This window comes from Marmota monax, unplaced genomic scaffold (assembly GCF_021218885.2).
Source record: "Marmota monax isolate L192 unplaced genomic scaffold, Marmota_monax_Labrador192_F-V1.1 WCK01_AAM20220418_F8-fsc00021, whole genome shotgun sequence".
NCBI classification, from domain to species: Eukaryota; Metazoa; Chordata; class Mammalia; order Rodentia; family Sciuridae; genus Marmota; species Marmota monax.
This window is the reverse complement of record NW_026695228.1, coordinates 778582-804718: the sequence shown is the minus strand read 5'-3', so window position 1 is coordinate 804718 and position 26137 is coordinate 778582. Positions and strand designations below refer to the sequence as shown.

Sequence of the window (26137 nt, the reverse complement as noted above, 5' to 3'; positions counted from 1 at the left end):
TATTTCTGGAGTTTTTAAGTTGTGCTTTTTTTTTTTTTTTAAAGTTGCTAGTAGTTGAAGTAATATTTTCAATTTTCATGAACATTTATTATTTTATAATGAACTTTTCATTATAGCACTTTTATTTGTACTAATTACATTTGTATAAATACTTCTGTATATCTTATTACTGTTGTTTTGCTTTTAGGTACCAGGGTTAGAAAAACACCTACATCATCTGGTAAACCTGGTGCAAAAAAAGTGAAGAAACGGAATCCTTGGTCAGATGATGAATCCAAGTCAGAAAGTGACTTGGAAGAAACAGAACCTGTGGTTATTCCAAGAGATTCTTTGCTTAGGAGAGCAGCTGGTATAATGATATGTTTCATGTTTTTTTGTATATTATATAGTTTGAAATTATTAGTATTAGCTATGTTGCTAAAGCTATAGTAAGACAAAAGAAGTTATAGTAAGACAAAAAAATTCTAGAATGATCTTTTCTAGTAAAGTTGGACACACATTTTTCTAAAGTAAATCATATTTTCTTCTTGAATCTTATAGAGTTTGGAATATATTCCCTCCATAACTTTTTTAAGCTACTTGGTTTTTAAAAAAGTGCATTAGAAGTATGCCAGTGATGGATTAGAAGACCTTTGTGCTTTTGTTTTTGTTTTCTACCACTTGTGTCATGAAAAATTTCTCCTAATTTAAGAATTTTATTCTATGCACATAGATCTCTTAGATAATCCCAGAGGTAAGATTAAACTGTAGAATCCCATTTTTTTATTTTAAATTCCTGTAAGCATGTGACTTGATCCTTTCTGGATATACATAAACTTGAAGTATTCAATTAAAATATGATGTATTTCTTGTTTTATCAATTCTTCTCAAATTTTGTAAGTCCTAATTTATTTAAATGAATGATGCAACGTTGTGGTTATGTAACTCTGGTAGATATATTTTTAATTATATGTCAGGCTTTGAAATTTTGATTTTTCTAATCATTAGGTGATTGAATTTCTTTTCCTAATGTACATATATATAGGTGAAAGAACAGAGGTATAAGTTACATGAAAATTAATAAAGTGCTTCAAAATGTATTTAGGCTTTTCCAAACATGAAAAATGAAATATAAAATTTCATATCATACAAATGTTTAAAAATTTTATTCCATAAAACCTAGAAATTATAAAACTAGCTTTCATTATACCAATGTCTTTCCCCATACCGGTATCTTTTTGCATTATATCAAACTATTGTTTTATTATCATATTGAGGTTTTATGTTTCCTGTCTTTTCTCATTTATCTGAAATTTACTGTCTTTGTTATTTCATGGTAAAATGAACTTTGAAGATAGGTTTTCTCTTAGCCTCTTTAGATTAAAAACTTCTTTTTTTTTAAAGAACTACAAAAATTGTCATTTGTAACCCCAGAAAATGGGAAATAGTAGTAGTAATTTGTACAGTGGTTATAGGCAACGAGGCCTTTTGACTACTTTTTGTTTTTGAGTAATATTTAAGTATAACAAATAGCATTCTAACCAAATAGTCCTGTCAGTTTGTTTTAATATGTAGCATTGTGTACCCTCCAGAAAAGTGTAAGACAGATTATAACATTTTGAGGCCAAAATTGTTCGTTTTAGTATCTTAATGCTTGTTGTTTTCCTCGTGTATTTAAAAATATTTCATGTGGATAAAGCTAGGATTTAAATTAACATTCTTTTGTCTGTTTTTTGAGATGGGATCTCACTATGTTGCCCAGGCTGGACTCAAGCCATCCTTCTCCTTTAGTCTCTGGAGAAGCTGGGACTCTAGGTCTGTACCACCATGCCTGGCTAATATTTATGTTTTATTCTTGTAGCTGAAAGACCTAAGTACACATTTGATTTTTCTGAAGAAGAGGATGATGATGCTGATGATGATGATGACAATAATGATTTAGAGGAATTGAAAGTTAAAGCATCTCCCATAACAAATGATGGGGAAGACGAATTTGTTCCTTCAGATGGTTTAGATAAAGATGAATATACATTTTCTCCAGGCAAATCCAAAACTACTCCAGAGTAAGTAATGAAGCAGCTGCTGTTTAATAATATGATGTAGTTGTTTTAGGCTTTTGCCAAAGATCTTATAGTGAGTTCCAAGAAATTATGATTCTAGGTAAGATTTTCTTCATGAATTAATCTTGTTAATATTGTAGCTATTCCATAGCTATTGCTGTAGTTTAGAGGAAGGAATGGCAAATTTTTTTTCATAAAGTGCCTAACAGTAAATATTTTAGGCTTTGCAGGCCATATGGATTCTGTCATAGCTACTCATTCCTGCCAGTGTAATGAGACAAGAGCCATAAACATTATGTAAATAATTGAGTATAGCTATTCCAGTAAAATATTACTTACAAAAATACACAGGAGGCTCATGGTATATTGTTGGATAACTCTTGATTCTGAGAAAAGTTACTAAAATTTTCAAATTGAGAAGTTTGTTTCTTCCCTGAATTTGGCCTTGATCTTTTTTTTTTCCTTGCTTTTAGTGACTGTCAGTACTAAAATTCAAGATATAAAGTTTGTGAACTATTTGAGGTTTTGTAAAGTATTTTTTTCACTTAAAATAATTGGCCTTGACCAAATTCTGAAATAATTGCCTACCTGTGGCCTAAGATAAGAGATTATTGCCTGCTCTAAGGGAGATTCTGTTTTCTCCTTGGGTCTTTGCTAATAATTTGCTGATGTCAAATTCTGGAATGATTATTTCTATCAATCATAGAATTTTGTTTAATGGTATTTTGAATAACTTTAAACCATTGCTCAGTTCTTATTTTATGTTAAATTATTGATTTTTCGTGTGTGTCTGTATCAACATGGTTTGTGTGCAGGTATGCACACTGGTGAAAAAGGTTTTTTGGTCCTGTCTTTAACAGAAAAAGAGAAAGAAATGAAAGAACAAAAGTTTTACTCTGTGATAATAATCCTGCAATAACTTGTCAGGGTTAAAAGCAGACATTTTAATTTTAATTATATCATCTTTGTGGTGTTTATTTTCTTTCTAATAGAAAATCTTCACATGACAAAAAAAGTCAGGACTTTGGGAATCTCTTCTCATTTCCTTCCTACTCTCAGAAGTCAGAAGATGGTATGCTCATTTAGACATCTCATTGTTAATTATTATTGCTGTGTTTGGTTGGAGAGAAATCAGTAGATAAATCATTAGGTCAGGATTTAATTTCTGAATAATTTATGAGTAGGGATCTACTTTTTTACATTTTTCTCAGTATATTAAGGTTTATTTACTTTTCCTGAGGTGATTCACAACTGATTTGGTTGGAATAGGTGTTATGGAACATTTAATATAGATAGACAGATGCTAAACTATTTATGTAAAGAGTTTTGATATAGTGTTTAAATAATGAGAGAAAAGAAATATAAAAAAATTGGAAGATGAAAACTTGATTTTCATGGCATTGTGAAGTCCTCAGGGTACCAATATAGATGCAGATTTGTTTTACTACATTCTAGTAGCTAAGAAACTAAAACCTTCAGAGGAACAAATTTAAGCAGGGTGTATTTTTTTATTTCCTGTGTTTCTTAATGTGTGACATTTTTACTTACTTGATTCACTGTCTTACATTTTTAAGTACACATATATTTAAATACACACAGACATTACCTAAATTTGGTACATGTTTTATATGTATAGATAGACGTTCATTTTAACAACATGTCAAAATCATTATGTATAAATATTCACTTAATCCAAGTAGCTATTTTAAAATTCCTGCTATGGTTTGAGGGAGGAAATAATTGATTGCCTAATTATACTAATTTGTGTATAAAAATTAACTGAAGGTAAGTCTGCATGCATGCCTTTTAATTAATCTCCAGTGATTTATTGATTTTAAAAATATGGAAGCCTACTACTCTTTTACGTTTGAACATTATTACTAATGTTCCTGAAAGGTTAGTGGTATTATTTGTTTAGATACTAAAATAACCAATGGAGTTTTTCATATATTATTTTAAAATAAATCAGCAGTATATATATTTTTAACTGGTCAGTTAGGTTTTAAATGATTAGTTTTGGGGTACTACTCTATGCATTTCTGTATTGTTTCACAGCAGAGTTAATATTTTTGAGGTATAACATTGATATATTTTTTATTTTCAGCTGTTTGTGTATTGTGGATTATATGATCACAAAATAGAAACTTACAAGATCAATTATCTAGCTAAAGAGAAGTCATCAGTTAAAAGAATCAAAGTTTACTCAGAGGTCTTTATAGAATCTCTTTACTAAAAACAGCTTTGAAATTTTTAGATTCAGCTAAATTTGACAGTAATGAAGAAGATACTGCTTCTGTTTTTTCACCATCATTTGGTCTGAAGCAAACAGATAAAGTTCCAAGTAAAACAGTAGCTGCTAAAAAGGGTATGTGCTTTTATTTGATTGTGTTAAACATTGCATAAGCCATGTAGGGATAATTGATGTAAAATGAAATTTAATATAATTTGAACTATTTGTGCTAGGATGTCACTATAATAATGTTAAAGTTTAAATCAGTATAAGGAGAATCTCTCATTTTAGAAAATGGGAGACAACTATTAAAATGTTTACAAGACTACATTTTAAAGCTGTTATAATTATCAAATGCATTGATATCTAAAAGTAGTTTTCTGGTAAAGTTCCTTGTTAGATTTTTAAAGTGGATTGAAATCTTCTCTTATTCTAGTAGCCTGACTCTTATCTATGTCAATCTTGCCTCTACTCCTTATGTGACAGATTGGTTAGTTCAGTTAGGATCCTCTTTTTCTCTATGAGTCATGTAATTTTCTTCTTAGCCTTAGATCATCCATGAAACACCACGTTGATTTATAAATCAATTTCTAGCACCAAAGTATATACCTTGGTCTTTTTGAAGGAGATCAGTATTGGTCTTTTGTGTTTGGAAGACAATACTGTACTTTGAAAGATAGATTTAACTGAGATGCTGTATAAAACAACAAATAAACAATACAGGCTGTTCCCTAAGGATCTTAAAAATCTACACCATGCCACACCATTATATTTACTTGTGTGTCGAGTGGAGCAGTATAACTATAAAACTCCCTACTTAAACTATGAATATATTAAGGCAGTGGTGACACTGATTGGCTATAAAAGAGTTTCTCTAGCCACACTGGGTTATATACCCATATCCGGTTGCTCTTAGCTCTTCAGTACCCATTGACCAGCATATACATTCTTTGCTGGAGGAATTTCTCTTTACAGTTGTGCTGGCATATTAATACTTTCCTGCCCTCAGCTGTCCTTAGTTGAGGGCAGGAAAGTATTAGTTCAGTGACTGAACTATTACTATGAAAGTAATTGACTGAATTATTTATTTATAATTAAATAAATAGTTTGGTGCCCTTACCTCTCAGGTAAGCGAACTCTGGGATATATGTTTTATACTGGTTCCTCCAAATTCTCCCTCTAGTGTTCTTCTAAAATATAATTCCCATAAAATATTTCAATAAGAAGACACATCATGTCTCACTAAGATTTTCTGTATTAGTCCTAAATTACATGTATTATTATACAAGTTAAATTCTGTAATCCCAGTTGTTTGTGGCAAAAAGGCAACCTGTATATTCAGATAATTAACTATGTTTGTCTGGTAGTGTTGAAAATGCGACTGCACTACAGGTTTGGAAAACTTGCCGAATAAAAACATAATCCCTGTTACCCAGCTTTGTCACATTTTTGTTCCTACTGTAGGGAGCCTCAAGATTCTTGTGGTAGATTTAGTCATTAGGATTCAAAGTGGGGAAAAACCAGTCTTTGGCTCCTACCACCATAAAGAAGTAGAGTTCCTTGGATGGGGTTATAGCTCAGCAGTAGAGCGCTAGCCTCACACATGTGAGGCACTGGGTTTGATCCTTAGTACCACATAAAAATAAATAAAATAAAGATATTGTGCCCATCTTAAAAAAAAAAAAAAAAAGGGAAGTGGAGTTCCTCCTGCTGTTGTCTAGTGAGGGTACCTTATCTCTACCATCTTAGATTAAGACTAGGAATACATTTTCCATAGACTCAGCACTGATTTTTAATTTTTAATAAAAAATCTGCAATTAATGTATCTATTCAATACATAGATTTCCAAATTAGATTTTACTACACAAGTAAAAAGTAATGATCAGTTTTTATGAAGAACTATAGATAAGCTAAAAAATATGCTTTATTTTTAAAACAAAATACAACAAAGTAGAGACCTTCTGTTGTCTATTTATCTAGGATTTTCACGTATTTTTTTTTCCTTTCTATTCATTATATTTGAGGATTCTATAAAAATGTGCTTTTCTGGGCTGGGGCTGTGAATCAGTGGTAGAGCGCTTGCCTTGAACGTGTGAGGTACTGGGTTTGATCCTCAGCACCAGATAAAAGTAAATACATAAATAAAGATATTGTGTCCATCTATGACTAAAAAAAATATTTTTTAAAAAAATGCTCTTTGCCCATTCTAACTTATTTTCAAAACTAGAACTTAACATTTAGTTGTATTTGGATTATAATTTGTCAGATGTTAGTTTTTTGTCATGACTATATTATATTTAAAATTGTTTAATTCATTTTAATGGCCCTTAAAATATCTCAGTTGAATTATTTAAAAGCAAATTACGCATAATTAAATAAAAAGCAGTTGTCGTCTATAAGAAATTGTTTGCCTTTACACTGGCATCAAGCAGAGAGAGACCATGTTATTTAGGGCCACTCCATTTTTTTGTCAGCAGTAAGAAATTTCATTGTTTCAGAACTCACTTCAGCTGTTTTGTTGATCAGTATATTACAATGACCGATGAAATGGATATTTGCTTAATAGGAAAACCATCTTCAGATACAGGCCCTAAGCCCAAGAGAACCCCCAAACAGAAGAAAGTAGTAGAAACTGTGAACTCTGATTCTGATTCAGAATTTGGCATTCCAAAGAAGACTACAGCACCAAAAGGTGAGGCTTATCTTCATATAAACCTTTAACATATGCCATCTGGAAAAGATTGATTTATTTTATTGGCTTTAGAGAGTCTGGATACCTATTTTATTTTAAGCTGCTTTCCTCCTCAATAAGCAGTATGTCTAAGAATCGGTATTGAGTTAGAGCCTAAAGGAAATAAAGCAATTAGTCCCATCTCTTTGTTTAACCCGTTAAAACACAGAGATTTAACTAGGTTAGTTAAGAATTCCTAAGAATTGTTTAAAGACCTCTGCACCTAACTCACTAAATGTTGTTATTAGAAAGGCAAATTGGGATTTAGCACTTAAGAGTCCTAGATCTAGCCCACTTCAATTATCTAGAAAACAAAATGACTATACTCAGGGCCACACAAGGAACTAGTGCCAGTTCTTCCTGGTACCCTTTCTTTGCCTCCAGAATGGAAAGCCCTTAAAGATATTGAATATATATGTGAGATTGAATATATATGTGAGGCATAACACTCAGAGTAAGTGCTTTAGCCTTTTATAAAACTAAAGAATATTTTCATCAATGTATTTGTTTAAGTATTGGTTGGTAAGGACTATAAAACTACAGGGAAACTAGGGCGCATATAAGTGTAAAAAAGAATCATGGACTGGGACAGGGGAGGTCAATACTTAAGGTATACACAGTTTGAAACCTTCACAAATTTAGAAGTGCTACTTCATTGATTAATGAGATCAACTATGATATCCCAAGATTATTTAGGCTGTCTTTTCTTACCAGTATAGTGTAGATCATAACTATCATGGCATTTAAGATTTAGAAGTGCAATTTATTTTTCTTTCTTCCTCCAATGATGAAAATAAGAGGTTAGGTAGGTTTAAAATAATGTTGAATGTAGTGAGTGTAGGTTTGACAATAAATATGGATTTGACATGTTATTTTTTATAATTAATAGTGGGGAATTTATTCTAACACTGCTAATCTAAGTGGGATCTACAGTTTTACTTACCTGTGATAAGTATAATTGAGAATAAGCATCTTGTGTTAATTAAACATGCTATTAGTTTTTTATTAATTCATGTTTTATATTTTTAAAAGTATTGTTCCAGAACAAATTGGAAATTAAAAGAAGTTTTTACCATCATATGTAACTTAAGCACTCTTGAAAGGGATTTCCTTCCCAGGCCCAAGGACCACATACATAAAATGCCAATATTTTATTATCAGGGGCTTGGTCCTTAAAATTTGTCTCCAGGATTTTCCCACTAGTTTAATAAATGTATTTGTGAAATATTTTTTAGTCATACTAACACAACAGAATTAAAAACCAAAGTGTATGTCTTCTTGGAGATCAGATTACAGTGCTGCATCGATTGGACATGCCTAAGAAATGATGTTTTGCATTTGTTTTTATGTTGCATTTACCCTTGGGAGGAAAAAACCTTTTGTATTATTTTAAGGTAAAGGCCGAGGGGCAAAGAAAAGGAAAGCTTCTGGCTCAGAAAATGAAGGTGACTATAACCCTGGCAGGAAAACATCTAAAACAACAAGCAAGGTAATAAAAAATGTTATTTTAGTGCATAACCGTGCATCTTATTTAAGCTGATCTCTGACTTAGTTGACTTATTATTGTCTTGTAATATCTTGAAACCTAGCACCATATCAATACAGTTAAATAATTACAAAGTATAAATTTACATAATTAGCACACTTATCTAAAAACTAGACCTATTAATTAACCTCCTTAGAATCTTCCTTTTCATCCACTGAGCTGTAGTAGTTATATCTTATTTGAAAAATACTTTCTTTTTAACTTGAAAGATTTGTGGCTAATTTTCTCAATTAACCGACCCTTTTCCAAAAACACTCTTTTAAAGGTAAATTGGTGACATCAGATATTTCTCCCCACCCTGTTTTCTCTACCTATTAGAACTTAGAAATATAATTGTGTACATTTGTAACTTTGTGATACTTTTTACCTCTTTCATTCAGTTGTCTTCTGTGACTCTTCTATATTTTTATAAACTGTTTTACACACTGTACATCATGTTTTTCTCCCATGCATTCTTATACATACTCAAAAAGGAAGTTTGAACTTTAACTAGTTTGGGCATTATGCGTATTTGTTGGGTAATATATAATATTTATTTTCAGAATAAATATTAAATATAGAAAACTACCAAGGTGGCAAATTTTGTATTGAATCCTTTTATTCCTTCCCAAATGGGTTTTAAGGCTTAGCATTACAATGATTCTGAATTTCAAAGCACCTTTATTTGTAATACTTTTTAAATGTAAGTGGAGTGGATGTAATAGTTTTTAACACTATTTTCTTTTTTAACTTGGGTTTTAAATCAAAATTCTAGAAACCGAAGAAAACATCTTTTGACCAGGATTCAGATGTGGACATCTTCCCCTCAGACTTTACTTCTGAACCACCTTCTCTGCCACGGACCGGTCGGGCGAGGAAAGAAGTAAAATATTTTGCAGAGTCTGATGAAGAAGAAGATGTTGATTTTGCAATGTTTAATTAAGTGCCCAAAGAGCACAAACATTTTAACAAATACCTTGTGTTGTCCTTTTGTCTTTTCTGTCTCAGACTTTTGTACATCTGGCTTATTTTAATGTGATGATGTAATTGATGGTTTTTTATTATTGTGGTAGGCCTTTTAACATTTTGTTCTTACACATACAGTTTTATGCTCTTTTTTACTCATTGAAATGTCATGTACTGTCTGATTGGCTTGTAGATTGTTATAGAATATCGTGCATTAGCACAGATTTTAATTGTCATGGTTGCAGACTACAGACCTGCTTTTTGAAATGAAATTTAAACATTAAAAATGGAACTGTGTTCTCTGTCTCTTTACTGAAGAATAAAAAATAGTAAAAGCTCTCACACACTTTTAAAATAAATATATTTTATTCTTTGCCAGGAGACTCCATGGAAAAAGGTAAACAGTATATGAACATAGAAAGCATTGTTAAACAATCTCAATGTACAAACAGAGCCAGTGAAAGTACATCACAGACTTGCTAATATAAAAAAAAAAAAATCCACTAGTGCTTAAATGAGAACTAAGAAACTGACACTTGTATCTGTTAACCACTCTACCACAGCTTTCACTCTGCTTCATAGTGATTGAACAAGGTCAAAGGAGGCAGATTCAGTGCCCATGCCTTTGGGAGTTAATGTTAGCCCCTTGGCATTAAAAAAAAAAAAAAAAAAAAAAACTGGAAAAAAAAATCCCAATATCGGGCATGAATCAGGAAAGACACTAGTTACATGGTCCAGGTGGTAGACCAGCCTAATTATCCCATGAAATTTTCCTAATGGCTTGTGAAACAGGTAAACAAAAACTTAACACTGAAAAGTGTTTTTGCCTTGAAGGCTATCATTACTGTAAAAATGTATTTTTTTTTGTTTTGTTTTTATTGTGAATTTGTCATTAAACAAGTAATAAACCACTTTTAAGTTAAAGTGACATTAACAGTTGAACAAATGACATTTGATTAACTGAACTGGCAGTTACACTGATACAGAATTCTCTTCTGCTAGTGCAGTGAATTTGTATACTTTTACTGGGCAACATGAAATAAAAGATGCAATTGAGAGCATCAAAAAGAGCAAGGACAAGCTTCCATACTAACTAAATTAGAATATCTTATCTTGTCATACTGTACAATAGTCCTATTTCCTTACCTTGATGTCTTGATTATCCATGAAGAAAGCAAGACACTGATCTTTTTGAACCTTTCTTAGGTGGACACGTACAGTAGTCTATTTCATAACCTTGGTGTCTTGGTTACTGAGTGAGTATGCAAGACAAAAGGAAAGCACCAAACATACAGTTTAGAAAGAACAGAGCCGTACTTCTGTATGTACAAAGTCCTCAGAAACTTAACCAGGGCTAACTCATTTTGACTGGGTCTTTGCCATGCAATCTTGACTGTTCAAAGAGGAAAATAGAAGCTTTTAGTTAGTTTCTGGTTGCATGAAATGGCTGATTTTTAGAATTTGAAAAGTCTGTATTTCTAGGTAAGTTACACAGTGAGGAGTATATATATTGATACATACGAAACTTCTTGGTCCTTCTTGAATTTTAATATATTTTCAGTCCAAAAACTAAGCAGCAGTAAAAATGTTTTTCCTTGCATTTTAAATCCCGGAACTGAAGGTACTGAGGAATGTTTGAAGTAGCTGGGAAATGTCTTATTGCACCAGTGGTGACTGACTGACCCCACTGTTTTCCACTGAGCTGGGTGAAATACTGGGACTGTGCTCTGCTGTGTTCCCACTTGAACTTGGGGTCAAGGGTTCATGTCCTTCAGAATTCTCCAGCATTTCCTGAATAAGAGGTGGCATTGATCCAGGAATTTCCATTTTCAATGTAATTACACGTTCTGCACCTTTTCAAAAGAGATAACAGAAATCTGGTTAAGATAAGGACTCACAGTAGATTAAAAAGGGACCAACTTTTCATCAACTTTAACAAGGGTGTTTCCTCAGACTTAGGAAGGTGTTATAAAATAGATCAGTGGCTTTTATCTTTGTTGAAAATGATGCATCCATTACTGTAGTTCTCAAATACAGTCACAAGTACATTTGGGAATATCATCCAGCAGAAGTGATGTTAATGCGTTCTGTAGTTTGAAGCCCACTGGGTTCTTTGGGGGTGTGGCTCTGGAGATGTAACCCAAAGGCACTTTACCACTGAGCTACATCCCCAGTCTCATTTTAAATTTTGAGATAGTTGCTTGGATCCTCAATAAGTTGCTGAGGCTGGCCTTGAACTTGCTCACAGCTTCCCATGCTGCTGGGATTACAGGCCTGTGCCACCATGCTTATCTGCAGACTAGGTTCTTAACGAGCTCACGGTCACAGTGGGCTGACAGAAAGCCTGAGTTTATGGCCACTGTAGCTGATACTATTGCTCCTCTTGAAAACAGAATATTGTGCAGGCAATACCTCCCAGAGGCTATCCTAATTTTACAACAGTAAAACATGTTTGCTTTACAGAAAAGCAGCAGAGATGTGGTGACATGTTTACTTTGATAGTTCCAATGCTTCAGTCAGTTTCAGGAGAAAGCGTAATTCACAAAGGTACGTTCCCAATAAAAGATGAGACTATCTTAAAAATGAGACAGTTGAAAGATGCCAACTATCCACAACTGGAGAAATTGACTTGAGTAATCAATGTGTGGTGGTTTTCAATAACTTAATCTAGGATTGTAATACCCATCTAAAAGCCGATAGCCACGAGTGGGTAGTTAAACAAACCCATTAAATAAAATAAGATTAGAAAAACAGTGCCTCAGTGGAATTAGTTACATTTTGATGCTTGAGAACCATGTGTCCAGTAACCACACTATTAGTGTGCCTTGTGGAGTATTTCCATAATCACAATAAATTTCTATTATGTCTCACTGGCCTGCTTATCTCTAGAAAATGATAGTTTAACACTCTCATTTAAAGAAATAAGGATATATTCATAATTCCATTTTTCAAGCACTGGAACCTGTCTTTTGCTTCTTAATCCCATGTTAGGGATGAACTTAGAATCTCTCATTGCGGAAACCTCTTAGGAGCTTGAGAATTGAACCAAGCCAATTCACTGTGGTTTTAAGCACTCTGACATGCAGGGTTTGTTCCTTGGCCTGGCAAGGTCTCCAGGTATAGAGGATGCAAAATGGAAAGAAGCCTGACAAATCATAGCACAACTGGTAGGAGGTATAGTTGCCGAGTGACCTCTTTATATAGAAAAACCCTACTCTTAACAATTGTGGTATGGCTCTAGGTACTTCTAGAATTGCTCCAGTAGCCGCAAAAATTGAAAATGACTAAATAAAGAATATAGCCTTTAGGAAGGCAAGAATTCTTTTGCTTAGAAGTGTGCAAAGTATATCTGCGTATGCACAGGAGAGCTATGGGTACAACGATGAAGAAACACAGAAATGCTTAACCGGTAACAATTTCCCTAAGTTCTGTTCAATTATCTTGGGGTTCAGATGTTCAGGGAAATGGATATCAAGTTTATATAAACCAGACATGAAAGTTGGAGTGAAAGGTATAAAACCAGAAAATTAAAAAGGCTGTTATATGGTACAATCTCTTGAAAACAAGGTTTTTCTAATTAGTCATGCAAATTTTAAAACTCTCAATGATCTATTAAGATCACTGGGAACTGGTATGTACTTTTTTTCTTCTACTCTTAATTCTATGCTAGATATTAACATGTCTCACTGAAGAAACTTCTTAGAAGGAGCTTATGAATTGAGTAGGTTAAGATTTGATGTTGTGTGTGTATGTGTGAGAGAGGGAGGGAGAGAGAGAAAAAAGAACTTAATTCTTTTTGATTTCAATGAGAGAGAAGTTCTAAAACTTTTTTAAAAGTGGCTACTAGAGGCTGGGGTTGTGGCTCAGTGGTACAGCATTTGCTTAGCATGGGTGAGGCACTGGGTTCAACCCTCAGCACCACATGAAAATAAATAAATAAAAATAAAGGTATTATATCCACCTACAACTAAAAACAAATAATAAAAATTTTTTAAAAAGTGGCTATTAAACATCCTGAATTAAAACATGGAGTTTCAAGAAACAGTGCCACCTGGTAAGGCCCTCAGTTCCACTTGGTGACTCCAGTACAGCATGGAAGGCCTACCTTTAGCACTGATGCTACGGAGATCTGTGATTTTCATTAAGATCTTTGGAAACATGTGAGGCTTGCTGGGTCGTCTTTTTCTGATGTAAATTTTTAGTGCTTCCAGCAATGGTTCTTGTAGTTTATCTACTTTTGTTGGTTCCTCAAGGTCCTGGCGGTCTAGATACCAGGAAAAGAGTATTAAACAATATCAGGAATGGAAAGGGTTAGTTATATATTTTGCAGGCTAGAGGATTCCTGCCCATTTCCCCTCTTCCTCGCTTCCTGTTCCTACTGCATTATGACTTAGTTAATTTGATGATTCAGTCACATTTATTTGAATACATAGGCATCTGCTTTAAAAAGTGATTCTTAAAAATTGTCCCACTCTGTCAGAAGCACATTGGATGCCTTGGTTGCTTTCGTCCCAGGGAAAGAATTACTTCTCATGACCAGGAGATGTCACTACTAAACTGAACCTTGAGCCTTATGGTTAGAAAAGCAAGGTAAATCTGCCCCTTAATTAAAGCCATTACTTTCTAACCACTTGAGATTAAGCCTCCTGAGCCAGCAGGGGTCACTACAAAGAAGAATGCCATATTTTTTCGAGTCCTCCAAGGATGGAGGAGCCCAAGCAATAACTTGTATTCCCAGCCACTATATTAACAAACAGAACATGCAAGTCCCTTGGGTCATCATTAAAATGTCCCTAAGTAATCTATTTTACCATCGTCGATCTTCCCTTGAAAAAGTACTGTGGCAATTGGAGAAATAGCCTTTTGGCATTTCTCTCAAAGCAGAAGAATCCCAAACACCGTTATGTAATTTATCACAACGTGGAACAAATACAACAAACCCAAGCATGAATGCTTGATTCACAGGCTGTTCCCCATGCAAAATGGGGATGAGGGGTTTCCCATAAATCATAAGTTATTATTCATGGAATCTCATGAGCATTTTCTAGGTAGTTGGTACCTCCACAGATTAAGCAGATGGCACTGAGAAGGCCTGTTTCTGTGTCATCCATTTCCAAAGGCAGGAGCTGGTTGGCAAAGGTGAACACAAGATCAGTCAGAGGACCAAATCCAGCATTGTGCATCTGAGTTCGATTTAGGGTAAGGCCATCTGAAAAAGTCATGGTGTCTTGTTCTGGGGTATACCTGGTACAAATTCTAAGAATCTGGAAGAAAAAAACACATATTTGATGGATTATCTATGCCAGTCTATCCTGAGATCATCAATCAGATGTAAGCTGGAAAGAAGTGAAGATTTCCAGGAGCTTATGTATCACATGGAGTAGTCTGCTTCACTTTGGTAAGTGTCTTCTCCAGCTCTTTTCATTAAATAACTACAAAAGTTTAAAAAAGAAAAAGGGCTATTTAGGGAATGGTAAATAAAACACAAGAAATTGAAAAGTAACTTTATACTGAAAGTAATTCATTTAATTCAAATAAACATTTGAACTGCTACTGTGCGCCACATCCTGTGCTACTTATCTCTCAGGCACTGGGCCAGGTGCTAGGGATAAGATGAATAATACTCTATTTTAAAGAGCTTATTTTATACCAAAAGTAAATACTAACTACCATCTATTAAATGCCAAGTGTTGGACATACCCTATACTCACTCTCTCAAACTTCTTGGTAAGGTATTATTCTTATTTGACAGATGAAGGATACAAGACTCAGATAAGCTATGCCTGGTGTCATGGTGAGAACCTGTGACTGAGTCTGACTTGAACCAAGTTAGGCCCTGTCTTCTATATACCTCTGCTCACACAGACACAGGAGTAGAAGCAGCGAGGCATGAGGGAGCTCAGAAGGAAAGCTTATGTGTAGCCAGGGGAGAATCAAGGGCAGATCCATGAAAAGTGGCATTTCAACCCAGCCCTGACACCTAGGCAGGATTTCTATGGGCAAGAAGCCTGGGTCACTGCAGTCTCTTGATCCCATGAGATGTATCCTTCCTAGGAAGCCTGCAGCTTTCTTGACAGCTCACTGCACAGTGCCCCTAGGCCTCACTGGGAACGTGATCAACTTAAACACCTTGTTTCTAGGGACAGTCTGTTCTCAGGTTCCCTCTGCCCTCAGTCCTGCTAGGTAGCTCTGTGCACTCCAGAGCACTCAGCCTCCTAGAACTACACTGTTCTTGACCAACAAGGGTCAAAGTCCTCTGCAGAACAAGTTCCCATACTTTACTTTTCCCTCTGGGAAAGTCCCAGAGTTGCTAGAAGCAGAGAGAGAGAGAGAGAGAGAGAGAGAGAGAGAGAGAGAGAGAGAGAGAGAGAGAGAGAGAGGTGTTAAATGCACTCTGGACAGAAGTGACTATCCCAGAAGTTTGAGGGAACTGAGTTTTTTCCAGATGCTGTACTCAGTTTGGGGGTAACCTTCATGAGTGTCTACTTCTGTGTCAACCTGGAGGAGAACAGATGTGATCTGAAAGGCCAGCATTCTTGCAGTTCCATGGCCACATGCCCGGCAAGTGGCCCTCTGAGGAAGACACCTACAAGGGAACTGCTCAGAGGAAAAGCGCGCCCCCCTGCCCTGCCCACAGTCCCACCAGGGTTCCTGAAACAAAAATTTGTGTCACATCTTTCATCTTGTCAGGGAACTGCTGGGCTTGGAGGAAGGACACTTCCATGGGCAAAGCCATCTCGAGAGGCAAGGTGATCAGCAAGAGCCTCCCACCCTCTGGACCACAGTAACCAGGGGACTGGGCTGTTGCTCTAGACAGCACACAGGCTCCTGTGCTGGCTCTGGCTATCTCCAAGACAGTGACTCAGGAGCTGGCCATCCTCCCACAAACAGGACTCCAGTGTGAACCTGGAAGGAGGCACCAGGACTCCCCGTGGAGGGACTTGGCTCTGCCAACAACAACAAAACTAGTGTCTTCCTGGTTAGAATCCCGAGAAGAGCCATTAGCACTTCTCACCCCCAACACCTAGGAGCTAAAGTTTCATTCATCTCCTACCCTGTGCCGGCCTGTGCTGAGTAAAGCAATTGCATGTGCTACCTCTCATATCAACCCATGAGTGAAGTGACACCCTCACCCCATATGACAGACAAGGGAACAAAGCCGAAGGGCTTATCCTAGGTCACATAACTACTTGGAGACATGAAATGATTGGGGCTATTTCCAGAGCCTGTTCCCTTACCCATTGCTCCAAAGTTGCCTCCTCTCTTTATGCCAATATCCAAACTCAGACACCTCTCTACGGTTAGCTGACCCCTGGCCTAGTGTTGACTGGATGTCAGCCTCATTTGTCCCACTGGCTGGTGGCTCTGTGCAGCATGCAATCTGCACAGCTATTCTGTGCCCCACCTGGTGTCCAGGAGTGCAGAGCCTATGGCCTGGAAACAGAAACTTCACGTGACAGGGGAGAGGAACAGTGGGGATCAGGCCCTGTTCTCAACACTTCCTAATGTCCCTGTTGTATGACCACGTGGCACAGTGAACTGGAAAGTACCCCATTGTGAGATCACGAACGTGAGTGATTTATCATAATATCACAGCGAGCTCTCATCTCACTGGACAGGTGGTCATGTTCCCCTCTCAGATATTTGTCCAAGGATCTCTTTGACACAGTCCCATCATTTCCTCTAGGTGCCTGACTGGCTGATGTGTCTCACCTCATCTTGGTAGCTAAGGGGGTACGAAGCCATTCCCCATCTGAATAGCAAGGAACCCCAGACATCAAGGGGCACACACATTCCCTGAAAGGAACCCAGGACATAAAGCATGGTGCCCAGGACCACACAAGCAATGGTAGGATGCCTCAAGTTCCTTCAGCTCCTGGGAGAAACCTGAGGAAGCACCGGCTCCCAAGGAAGCTATCACGTGACCAAGTCAGTACGCTCAATACCCATAGGTTCAAAACCTCCAGACACGTTTATAGTCCGGAATCACATGGATAAATAACTCTTTGCACCTTTAACATTCTATTGAAATGGGCATGCATGGGATCTGTCCCCCAGAAGAATGAAGGAACCCAGGGATTTGCTGGAAACAGAACAACCAGACTTAGGAATTGGAAAGTTGTCAACTGCTTGCTTGAATTTAATTGCAAACTGCAGCACACAAACTCCCTATTTGGAGGGATTTTCCTTCCCCAAAGCTGGACCATGTCTGGATTCTGATGAAGAATTTAAACTATGTTCTTTCTCCCAGGAAAGTTCAAAACCAAGCATAAAGGGTGCATCCAGAGACGGATGCATGTGGCCTGAGAAGAGAGGGTTGGTTCAATGTCATCTTTTATCCAAGGGGCCTTCTTTCCCTGGGTCTGCCCTGAAACAGGCTGGGCCCAGTGTGTAGCATCCTCCTAACAGCTACTGGCTGCTGCTGCCTTCAGAGAGAAACAAAGCAGTTTCATTCTGTCACACTGAAATCAAATGCCAGAGGCAACCACCAAGCTCTTCTCTGGGATGAAAACATGCTTTGTTTGAAAGGAGGGTATCTCCTCTCGAAAGACCAGCACGCAGGCCCCACGAGAGGGGTAAAAATAGCCTGGGCCAGGCTGACGCACCAAAGGAGAATCCTGTGGGACAGCACAAAGCTCCTGTTGATGGTCCAGGCTGATTCACTCCGAGGTACAAGAACCCTTTCTTCCTGCCTTCGCCTAAGACAACCGTGTGTCTTTCCACCACTTTGAACAAGCACGTGCCTGCTGTGTGCCTTCTTGGAGCAGCTTGATTGACAGTCTTGCAAAAATGTATGTAGGAACCCAGAGGCAGAGCCACAGACTCGTCCACAGACTCGTGAGTGCCTTTAAGGATTCCTTCATTTCCACCCCTGCTAGAGAATACTATGAGGTCAGTCCACAGCGGCCAGCACATGCCATTCAAGGTGTTCATCAGCAGAGTAACTGTTCCTTGCTAAAACAGGCCTAATGGCTTCCCGTTGGTCATCTTGAGATGCTGCCAGGCACACTGTTCTCTCTGTTTTCCATGATTTTCCCTTGATCTTCACGTGCCTGACTCTGCTTACGAGAGCTCAGCTTAAAGTTCAGCTTCTCAGAAAACACAGTTGGTTGTGTTTCCTAAAACCCATTTTTCTGTGGCTGCAGATTGTCAAGTCCCCCTCAATCCTTCAGATGACTAGGGCCCTCGCTGGCTCCTTGACTGCAACTTTATGCAAGATGCCGAGCCAGGACCATCCCGCTAAGTTAGCACCAGATTCCTGACCCACAGTGACATGTGAGATGACAATGCTCATTGTTTAAGCTGATAAGTCTAGTGGTTATATATTATGCAGCAATAGATGTCTTCTTAGAGCTCAGTTTATCCTGCTCTTGAACTAAAGACGGATCAAACTATACCGTATATTCTCTATATGTCTGACTTTTGTTCACTCAATATGATGTAAGAGTCTCCCATGTTTGGTGTATGCAGCAGTAGATCATTTTTTTTCCTTGCTGTATAGTATTCTACAGCATGACCCACCATCCGGTTTTATTTTCTTTATAATATTTTGTCACTTTCTGGGTTTATTGGCCTATCTCCCTTCTAGAATATAAGCTCTGAGAATGAGACTGCTCTTGATCCATCTTGCTTTCTGCAGTGTCACTAACATCTAGGACAGTATCTTCCACACTGCAGATGGTTAATAAATACCTGTTAAATAAATGGACAGGATTCCCTCATCAGACCCTCTTTCGCCTCATAAGGGAATTGCTCAGCTTTTCATCAAAGGAGAAAGTGCAAATTGCTCAATCTCTTTGTCTCTATGCTGATTGTATTTGAAAGTTATGGGAAGATACTGATCTGATTTGACTACCTGTCCCCAAGTGCTTGTGAGAGAGTTTCAGCAAGATAATAACAACAATGACACATATAGGGCACCCAGAATGTTCTCCCAGTGGATCTGCCTCCAGCCTGCCCTCTCTGAGAAGGAAACCTACGTGCTGGATTGCACTGTACCCGCTTTCCAGACCAGCACTCTAGCTGGCCACTTTAAAAAAAGAGAAACAGGTGAAGTTATTTTAGTAATATACTTTGGACACAGTATGTCCAAAATTGTTTCAAAATGGAATCAATATTTTTAAAAATGTCATTAAGAAAAAAATGGTTACACTTCTGAATACTAAGTTGCAATTGCAACTTCAGCCACAGGGCAAGGTCCTCCCTGGCTACGGGGGACATGTGGCTACTGAAGAGGGCTGCGCAGTACTTCACAGTTCGACAAGGCAATGGGGCTTCCCGCATACTGATGGAGATGATGATGACGGTTTGCTTAAAGAGGCACTTGCTGTGAGCCAGGAATTAGTTCATTCTCCCAACAACCTAACTGGGGAGGAGCTACCATCATACCCATTTCACTGATGGGTAACGGAGGCACATAAAGGTTGTTTAGTTTCTATGTGGCAGAGCTAAGGTTTGAACCCAGGGAGTCTGGCTGTGGCGCCTGCTCCTTGCTCACTGACTTCCTCACCATGGCCGACCAGGGAACAGGTCCAAACTCATGGGCAGGTAAACTGAGGCTCAGAGAGACACAAAACCTCCTCCTCCTGGCATATGTGACCTGACACAATGCTGAAGCCTGAACTCACTCAGGCTGCGGGGCTCCAAGATGAGAGTTTGCTTCTCTGCATCCTGGGCTGGTGTCTACTGAGTCCCTGGGAAGGGGACGCAAGGTCTGCATGGGAACGACCCTCCGTGGCCGCCACACGGTCTCCAGGACCTCAGGACTCACAAATCATGTTTTGAAGTGATGCAGGCAGTCCTTTCTGCGTCACCAGAAGCCAGGTGCCGCTGTGACTGGCATGGGAAAGTTTTCCTTAGGGGAAGGGAGGGCAGAGGGCAGCAGGAACCAGAGAAACTGAGCGCCCCACAGGGCAGGACCTCCCCCAGGCTTGCACAGTGCGGTGCTCAGACAACAGCACACAGGCTGCGATTCGAAATTTCACCCCCGACTTGACTCAACCACTAACTCAACCCAGATCTTCACCAAAGGCCTTTTCCTGCTTCAGCAACCAACCCCCACCTGGTGGCTGTCCTCTCTGCGCCCATGGCCTCATGCAGAAGGCACAGCCAACCCACTGCCAAGTACACCATGTCTTCAGGCAGGGTAGTGACAGCGCCCAGCCGTGAGGGGCTGCGGATCAAGTGTGGTCAGGGAAGACTTTTCTGGAGACGTGGCCTTCAGGCTGTGAGGGGGAGCTGGCCAGGAAAAGGGATGGAAAGAGTTTAGTGTGGTCCAGTAGGCCCAGGAAGGAGGGACATTGTGCCTCCGATCCTGAGCAGCCAGGTGGGCAGGTGGGTGACTTGAAAACCCTGACTTGCATTTCAATGTCAAAAGCAGAGTTACTTTTTGAAACTCAGTCTCCCCCACAGACTTTTAACAAATCATCTTCTCATCAGAGAATTGCCCAATGTCTCCTGTTATGGTTTGGATGTGAGGTGTCCCCCAAAAGCTCATGTGTGCCACAACAACGCAAAAGGTTTAGGGGAGAGATGATTGGGTTGTGGGAGCCTGAACCCAATCAGTGAATTGATCCCCTGATGGGATTAACTGGGTGGTGGCTGAGGGTGGGTAGGTAGGGTGTGGCTGAAGGACGGCCATTGGGATCCAGCCTTGGGGTATAGATTTTTGCATCTGCAAGTGGATTCTTTCTCTGTTTTCTGATCACTTATGGGCCACTTCCCTGGGCCACACATGGTGTCCTGCCTCACCTCAAGCCTTGAGGAATGGAGTCTGCTGTCCATGGACCATGACCTCTAAAACCATCAGCCCCCAAATAACTCTTTCTCCTCCACAGTTGTTCTGGTTGGATCTTTATTCAGAGGCTGAAAACCCCCTCACAGAACCCTACAGGTCTTTGGATCCCCCCTGGGGAGTCTCAGGGTCCTCGTTTATAAAACATGTGGATAATAACAGAATCTGTGAGGATGTACTGAAGCTCAACCATTGTAACGTGTAAGGGGACTGAGGCTTACAAGGCACTGAACACTGTACCGAACTACATGTACCACATTTCACTTTCTCCAGACCCTAAAAGGAAGCTTACTATCACCTTCATCTTAAATATGAGGAAACTGAATGTCAGACAGGGGTGTAATTTACCCAAGGTCACACAGCTAGTAGGAAGCAAAGCCAGAGTTTGAACCCAGGCACCACGCTGGTTTCAGAGACCACACCTGTAGTCCCTATCCAGAGCTGGGGCAAGCTGAAGAGGAGCAGGATGAATGGGCAGCCATGTTTGTGGATGGAGTAGGGGTGGGGCAGGGGAGATAAGTACTGTGGTAAAACTGGGGACAGGACCAGGCCAGGTGGAAGGGCAGGGCCTCATCCCTTCTCTCCACCATCGTGTTCCCAGTGACTGGCCCACAGTAAGTGCTCAGTAAATCTGTGTGAGAATCATTTCTTCAACTCATAGGCACTCAGCACCTTCTGACAATACAGAATGGACATCCACACCACGGTCAGACCCAGGCATGGCTCCCTCAACACCCAGGGGTTTTTATGGCCCTGAGAATGCAAATGCACATGCCTTCCTGAGCTCAGCTCCTCCTGCTTCTATATTCCTGGCAACAGGTAAGATACCATCTAATCTATTGATGTCCAGGAGTAGGAGAAAGGGAAAGTAGTGAGAGAGGGAGGAGGAGGAGAAAATGAAGAAGATGCAGGAGCTGGCACGGTGGCACACACCTATCACCCCAGCAGCTCTGGAGGCTGAGGCAGGAGGATGGAAGAGTTCAAAGCCAGCCTCAGCAAAAGTGAGGCGCTAAGCAACTCAGTGAGACCCTGTCTCTAAATAAAATACAAAATAGGGCTGGGGATGGGGCTCAGTGGTTGAGTGCCCCTGAGTTCAATCCCTGGCACCCCCCCCCCCAAAAAAAAAAAAGATGCAGGAGAATAAGCAAGAAGGAGACAGGACAGCAGAGCTCAGGCGAGGGGCTGCCTGGGGAGCTGTCCCCTGCTGGTCGTGAGAACGGCCCAGGGACGCCTCAAGTCTTGGGTGAGGAAAGAGTACAAGTCCACCCACAGGCTGGGGCTGGGGCTGAGTGGCAGGACGCTTGCCCAGCCTGTGTGAGGCCCTGGGTTCTATTCTCAGCACCACATAGAAATAAAATAAAGGTTCGCTGACAACTGAAAAAAATATTAGGAAAAAAGTCTGCCCACAGTTCTTATGAAGAGCTTGCCCATCAAAACACAGGCATTTTGGCTGCTTGGTGTCTGCGTGAGAAAATCATGAAATTCAAAGCCAGGTCTGAGCACCCCCATCCCAGCCCTGTGCGGGCAGCCGCCCCCTGGGCTCTAAGCTGAAGGGTCTCTGCCAAGCAGAGGCCGGGAAGGAGGTCCCTGAGGAGGTGGCGAGGCAGGGTCATGGGCAGGTGAAGCTTTGCCTTGCCCTTCTTCCTGGGTTATGGGGTCTCCTCCTTCTGGATCATAAATCCTCTCTGCCCCAGAGACCTGCTGCAGGAGCCACAGCTGACGGCATCTTCTGACCAACCCTGCTCATCATGCGATCAGAGACAAATGGCCCTGCCTTGTTGGGAAGCCACACACAATACAAGGGGATGGTTGGCTCTGAATGGGTGGCACTCGGGCCTGGTGACGCTTGGGACAACCTTGACTTTCTAGGGATTGAGAACAACCTTAGCCTGTCGGTCCACCTGACTGTGTCCATACATGGATGGCCTAGATGATAGTCTCATCCAAAAGATGCTCTTTAGCCAGGCGCGGTGGCACACACCTATAATCCTAGTGACTTTGGAGGCCAAGGCAGGAGGATCACAAGTTCAAAGCCAGCCTCAGCAAAAGCAAGGTGCTAAGCAACTCAGTGAGACCCTGTCTCTAAATAAAATACAAAATAGGGCTGGGGATGTGGCTCAGTGGCCAAGTGTCCCAGTACCAAAAACAAAACAAAACAAAACAAATGCTCTTTGTCTGGGATCCTGTGATTAATTTCCTTTGCTACAAATTCTTAGAAATGAGCTCTTGTCTAGGATCAAATAAGTCTACCTTTTTCTCTGTCTCATGTGATGGGAGGTCTCTGCCCTCCCCCAATGAGGGTTTTTTCCTCCTCTTCCAGTTGAGGTATGGGATTGTCAGCAAAAAGGCACAGCCCTCTGTGAAGCAATCAAATATTGAACTAACCCATGCACATACATGAGTCCCCAGCTTTGCCCTCACTTTCCACACCAATGGCTGAGCACGTGGGAGGTTGCTTCTGCCCATGATCGCATTTGATTCCATTTAGGAATTGCCATATTCAACACCTTACTTGCTCGATTTTCTCTCCTTTACGTAGGTAAACTGAGGCTTGGAGAGCTTCTGCCTTGCTCACTGAGGGGCTGAGGGCTGATTCTTGGATGCACAGGCAAGTTGGAGGAGCTGTGTGGGATAGTGGGAAAGATGGCTGCCCGAGGCTGGGAGGGGATCTTTAGGGGCGATTTAAATCTCATGGAGACCACATCCTGATCACTGAGCATGCGGCTTTGCAGAAACAAGACAAGACGCTTTCCTGTGGGATCTCAAAGCATCAAGCGTCCCTCTCTTTCCATACTTTCCAAAAGGCTGGGGCTGGGACTGGGAAAATCACAAACTATTACCATCTGGCAAGACTGAGAAATCAGCAGAGGGTCAAGGTCAGAGCAGGAGCCTTGAGAAGGCTCCAGGTCCTGGGGGGGGGGTGGCCTCGTGATGCAGGGGTGTCTGAATGACACAGCATTTTTTTTGTTTTTTTTTTGGTGTGGACTTGATTTGCTGTGTCACCTCACAGATCACTCAGCCACTGTAGGACTCTGAGGCTGCTCTTATGTGACAGTAACCCAGGCTACTATCTTAGAGGGCACTCTGAGGCTTAGATGAAATCCGACTGAGCTTTCCATTTTAAACACCTGTCAGCAAAGCACTAACTAACAAGCCCAGCATCGCTACTTCTTACTCCACTTGCTCACTATCAACATCATTATTGATTTGCCCAAGATTCTGTCAATCTGGCTGCTTCTCTCCCTGTGGCCCATACCTCTCACACCTCCACCACTCCCAAGGGATCCTGTTCGTTTCCTGTCCTCTTTTATACCTTCTTTAGGACTCTGGAATCAAAAGGGTTTTGAGGATGGGCTCCAGTACTCGCCTGACTTGGTGGTGACTCATCCAGCCTCTAGCCCCTGATCTGTAAAATGGGCTGAATCTCCACCCCTCACAGAGTTCTGTGAGGCCCAAAGAATGAGGGTCAGCAAACTCTACAGGTGAGTGCTGCTCTGATGTTTTGGCTCTTCTGAAAGCTTCTGAGTTTACCCAGACCCTCTGACTTCATGAGAAGAAGAAAACATTTGCTCTCGGGATCTCTGGCACCTGTGGGTGACTGAGTCCCCATTGACACCCTTCCTCAGATCTAGTTAGAAAATCAAGGGTCATGCAGACATTTGTTTCCTAATGACCATCCTCTGGCTTGAATGTGTCTTCCACATTTCATGGTTGGAAATGGACACAAATTCCTATGTCACAAATGGAGGTGGGCCTTTGGGAGATAATTGGGACTAAACAAGGTCATAAGGCTGGGGCTTTATAAGAAGAGGGGGGACCTGAGCTGGCAACCAGGGTCTGTATCATATAACACCTTCTACCATGTCATGATTCAGAAGGCCCTCACCGGATTCTGAGCAGCTGTCAATGCTGGGCTTTGGGCTTCCCAGCCTCCAGAACGTCTATTCTTTGTAAATGATGTGTCTTGGGCATTTTGTTATAGCAACAGAAAATGCATCAAGACACACCGCACCCAGGGTCCTCTCTCCTCCTGAGTGGATTGCACGTGTGTGTGTTTAATTGCAATAATGGTTTCTGCTTTGCAGAAGGGTTTATACCCAAAGCTATGAAAGACATAATAAAAAGAAAAATCCATGCTTTCAAAGCACCTCAAGGGTTCCCTATTTTCTAATACATCCCTTCCACTTCCTCCATAGGTCTCTCTGCACACCCTCCACCTCCACATCCAGCTCCCATGCCCAAGGAAACAGTCCTGGCCAGAACTGGTCACCCCATTCCAGAAGCCTCTACTGGGCAGAGAACAAATGGACATCCAGCCAGCAGAGGCCAGCAGAGACCAGGCAGGAGAGATGTGACAGAAGCCTCACCCTCTCCAAGGCTTTAGAAGCTGCAGTGTGACGGTGGCAGGGAGCCCAGAGGCACCAGGAATCCCCCTCGTACACTCAAGGAAACAGGCCCCCAGAGGTGCTATGGACTCCGTGTGTCCTGTCCCCGACATTCCTAGGGTTGAGCCCCAGCCCCCCAGGCGATGGTATTAAGTAGGCCTGGGGAAAATCAGGTTGGGATGAGGTCCCGAGGGCAGGGCCCCACGAAGGCACTGGTCCCTAGTAAGGAGATCAAAGGACCAGAGGGAGGCACTCCTCTTGCACACTCTCTCCCCCCCTTGAGGACACAGCAGGAAGCCATGCGTCTGGGATCCAGCAGAAGAGCCCTCTCCAAGCGCCCACAGCCCTGGCTCCCTGATCTTAGACTTCCGGCCTCTTGAGCTATGAGCAAAAACCTGTGGTGGCCGAGGCCACCTGGTATCTGAGAGGGCAAGAGGAAGGGGGTTTTCCCAAGGCCAAAGATGGAG

General features: G+C 40.4%; 2 protein-coding genes across 8 annotated transcripts in view; one reads left to right on the top strand and one right to left on the bottom strand.

Moving 5' to 3' along the window:
- The window catches only part of Top2b (DNA topoisomerase II beta), a 58691-nt gene extending 48903 nt beyond the window's left edge, over positions 1-9788 (top strand). For 2 of the 4 annotated variants that reach the window (XM_046437690.2, XM_046437688.2), the window contains exons 30-36: positions 188-349; positions 1841-2042; positions 3032-3111; positions 4294-4404; positions 6836-6961; positions 8395-8489; positions 9301-9788. In XM_046437690.2, the coding sequence (XP_046293646.1) occupies positions 188-349; positions 1841-2042; positions 3032-3111; positions 4294-4404; positions 6836-6961; positions 8395-8489; positions 9301-9468 (944 nt within the window). In that variant the 3' untranslated portion in view covers positions 9469-9788. Of the gene's footprint in view, positions 1-187; positions 350-1840; positions 2043-3031; positions 3112-4143; positions 4259-4293; positions 4405-6835; positions 6962-8394; positions 8490-9300 lie in introns of those variants that run through there. The other 2 variants (XM_046437691.2, XM_046437692.2) reach the window with 2 other exon arrangements.
- Positions 9789-9835: 47 nt separating this feature from the next.
- The window catches only part of Rarb (retinoic acid receptor beta), a 716777-nt gene continuing 700475 nt past the window's right edge, over positions 9836-26137 (bottom strand). For 3 of the 4 annotated variants that reach the window (XM_058576525.1, XM_046437693.2, XM_046437694.2), the window contains 3 exons: positions 14551-14755; positions 13597-13755; positions 9836-11344 (listed from right to left, as the gene is read on the bottom strand). In XM_058576525.1, the coding sequence (XP_058432508.1) occupies positions 11148-11344; positions 13597-13755; positions 14551-14755 (561 nt within the window). In that variant the 3' untranslated portion in view covers positions 9836-11147. The remainder of the gene's footprint in view (positions 11345-13596; positions 13756-14550; positions 14756-26137) is intronic. The other variant, XM_058576526.1, reaches the window with a different exon arrangement.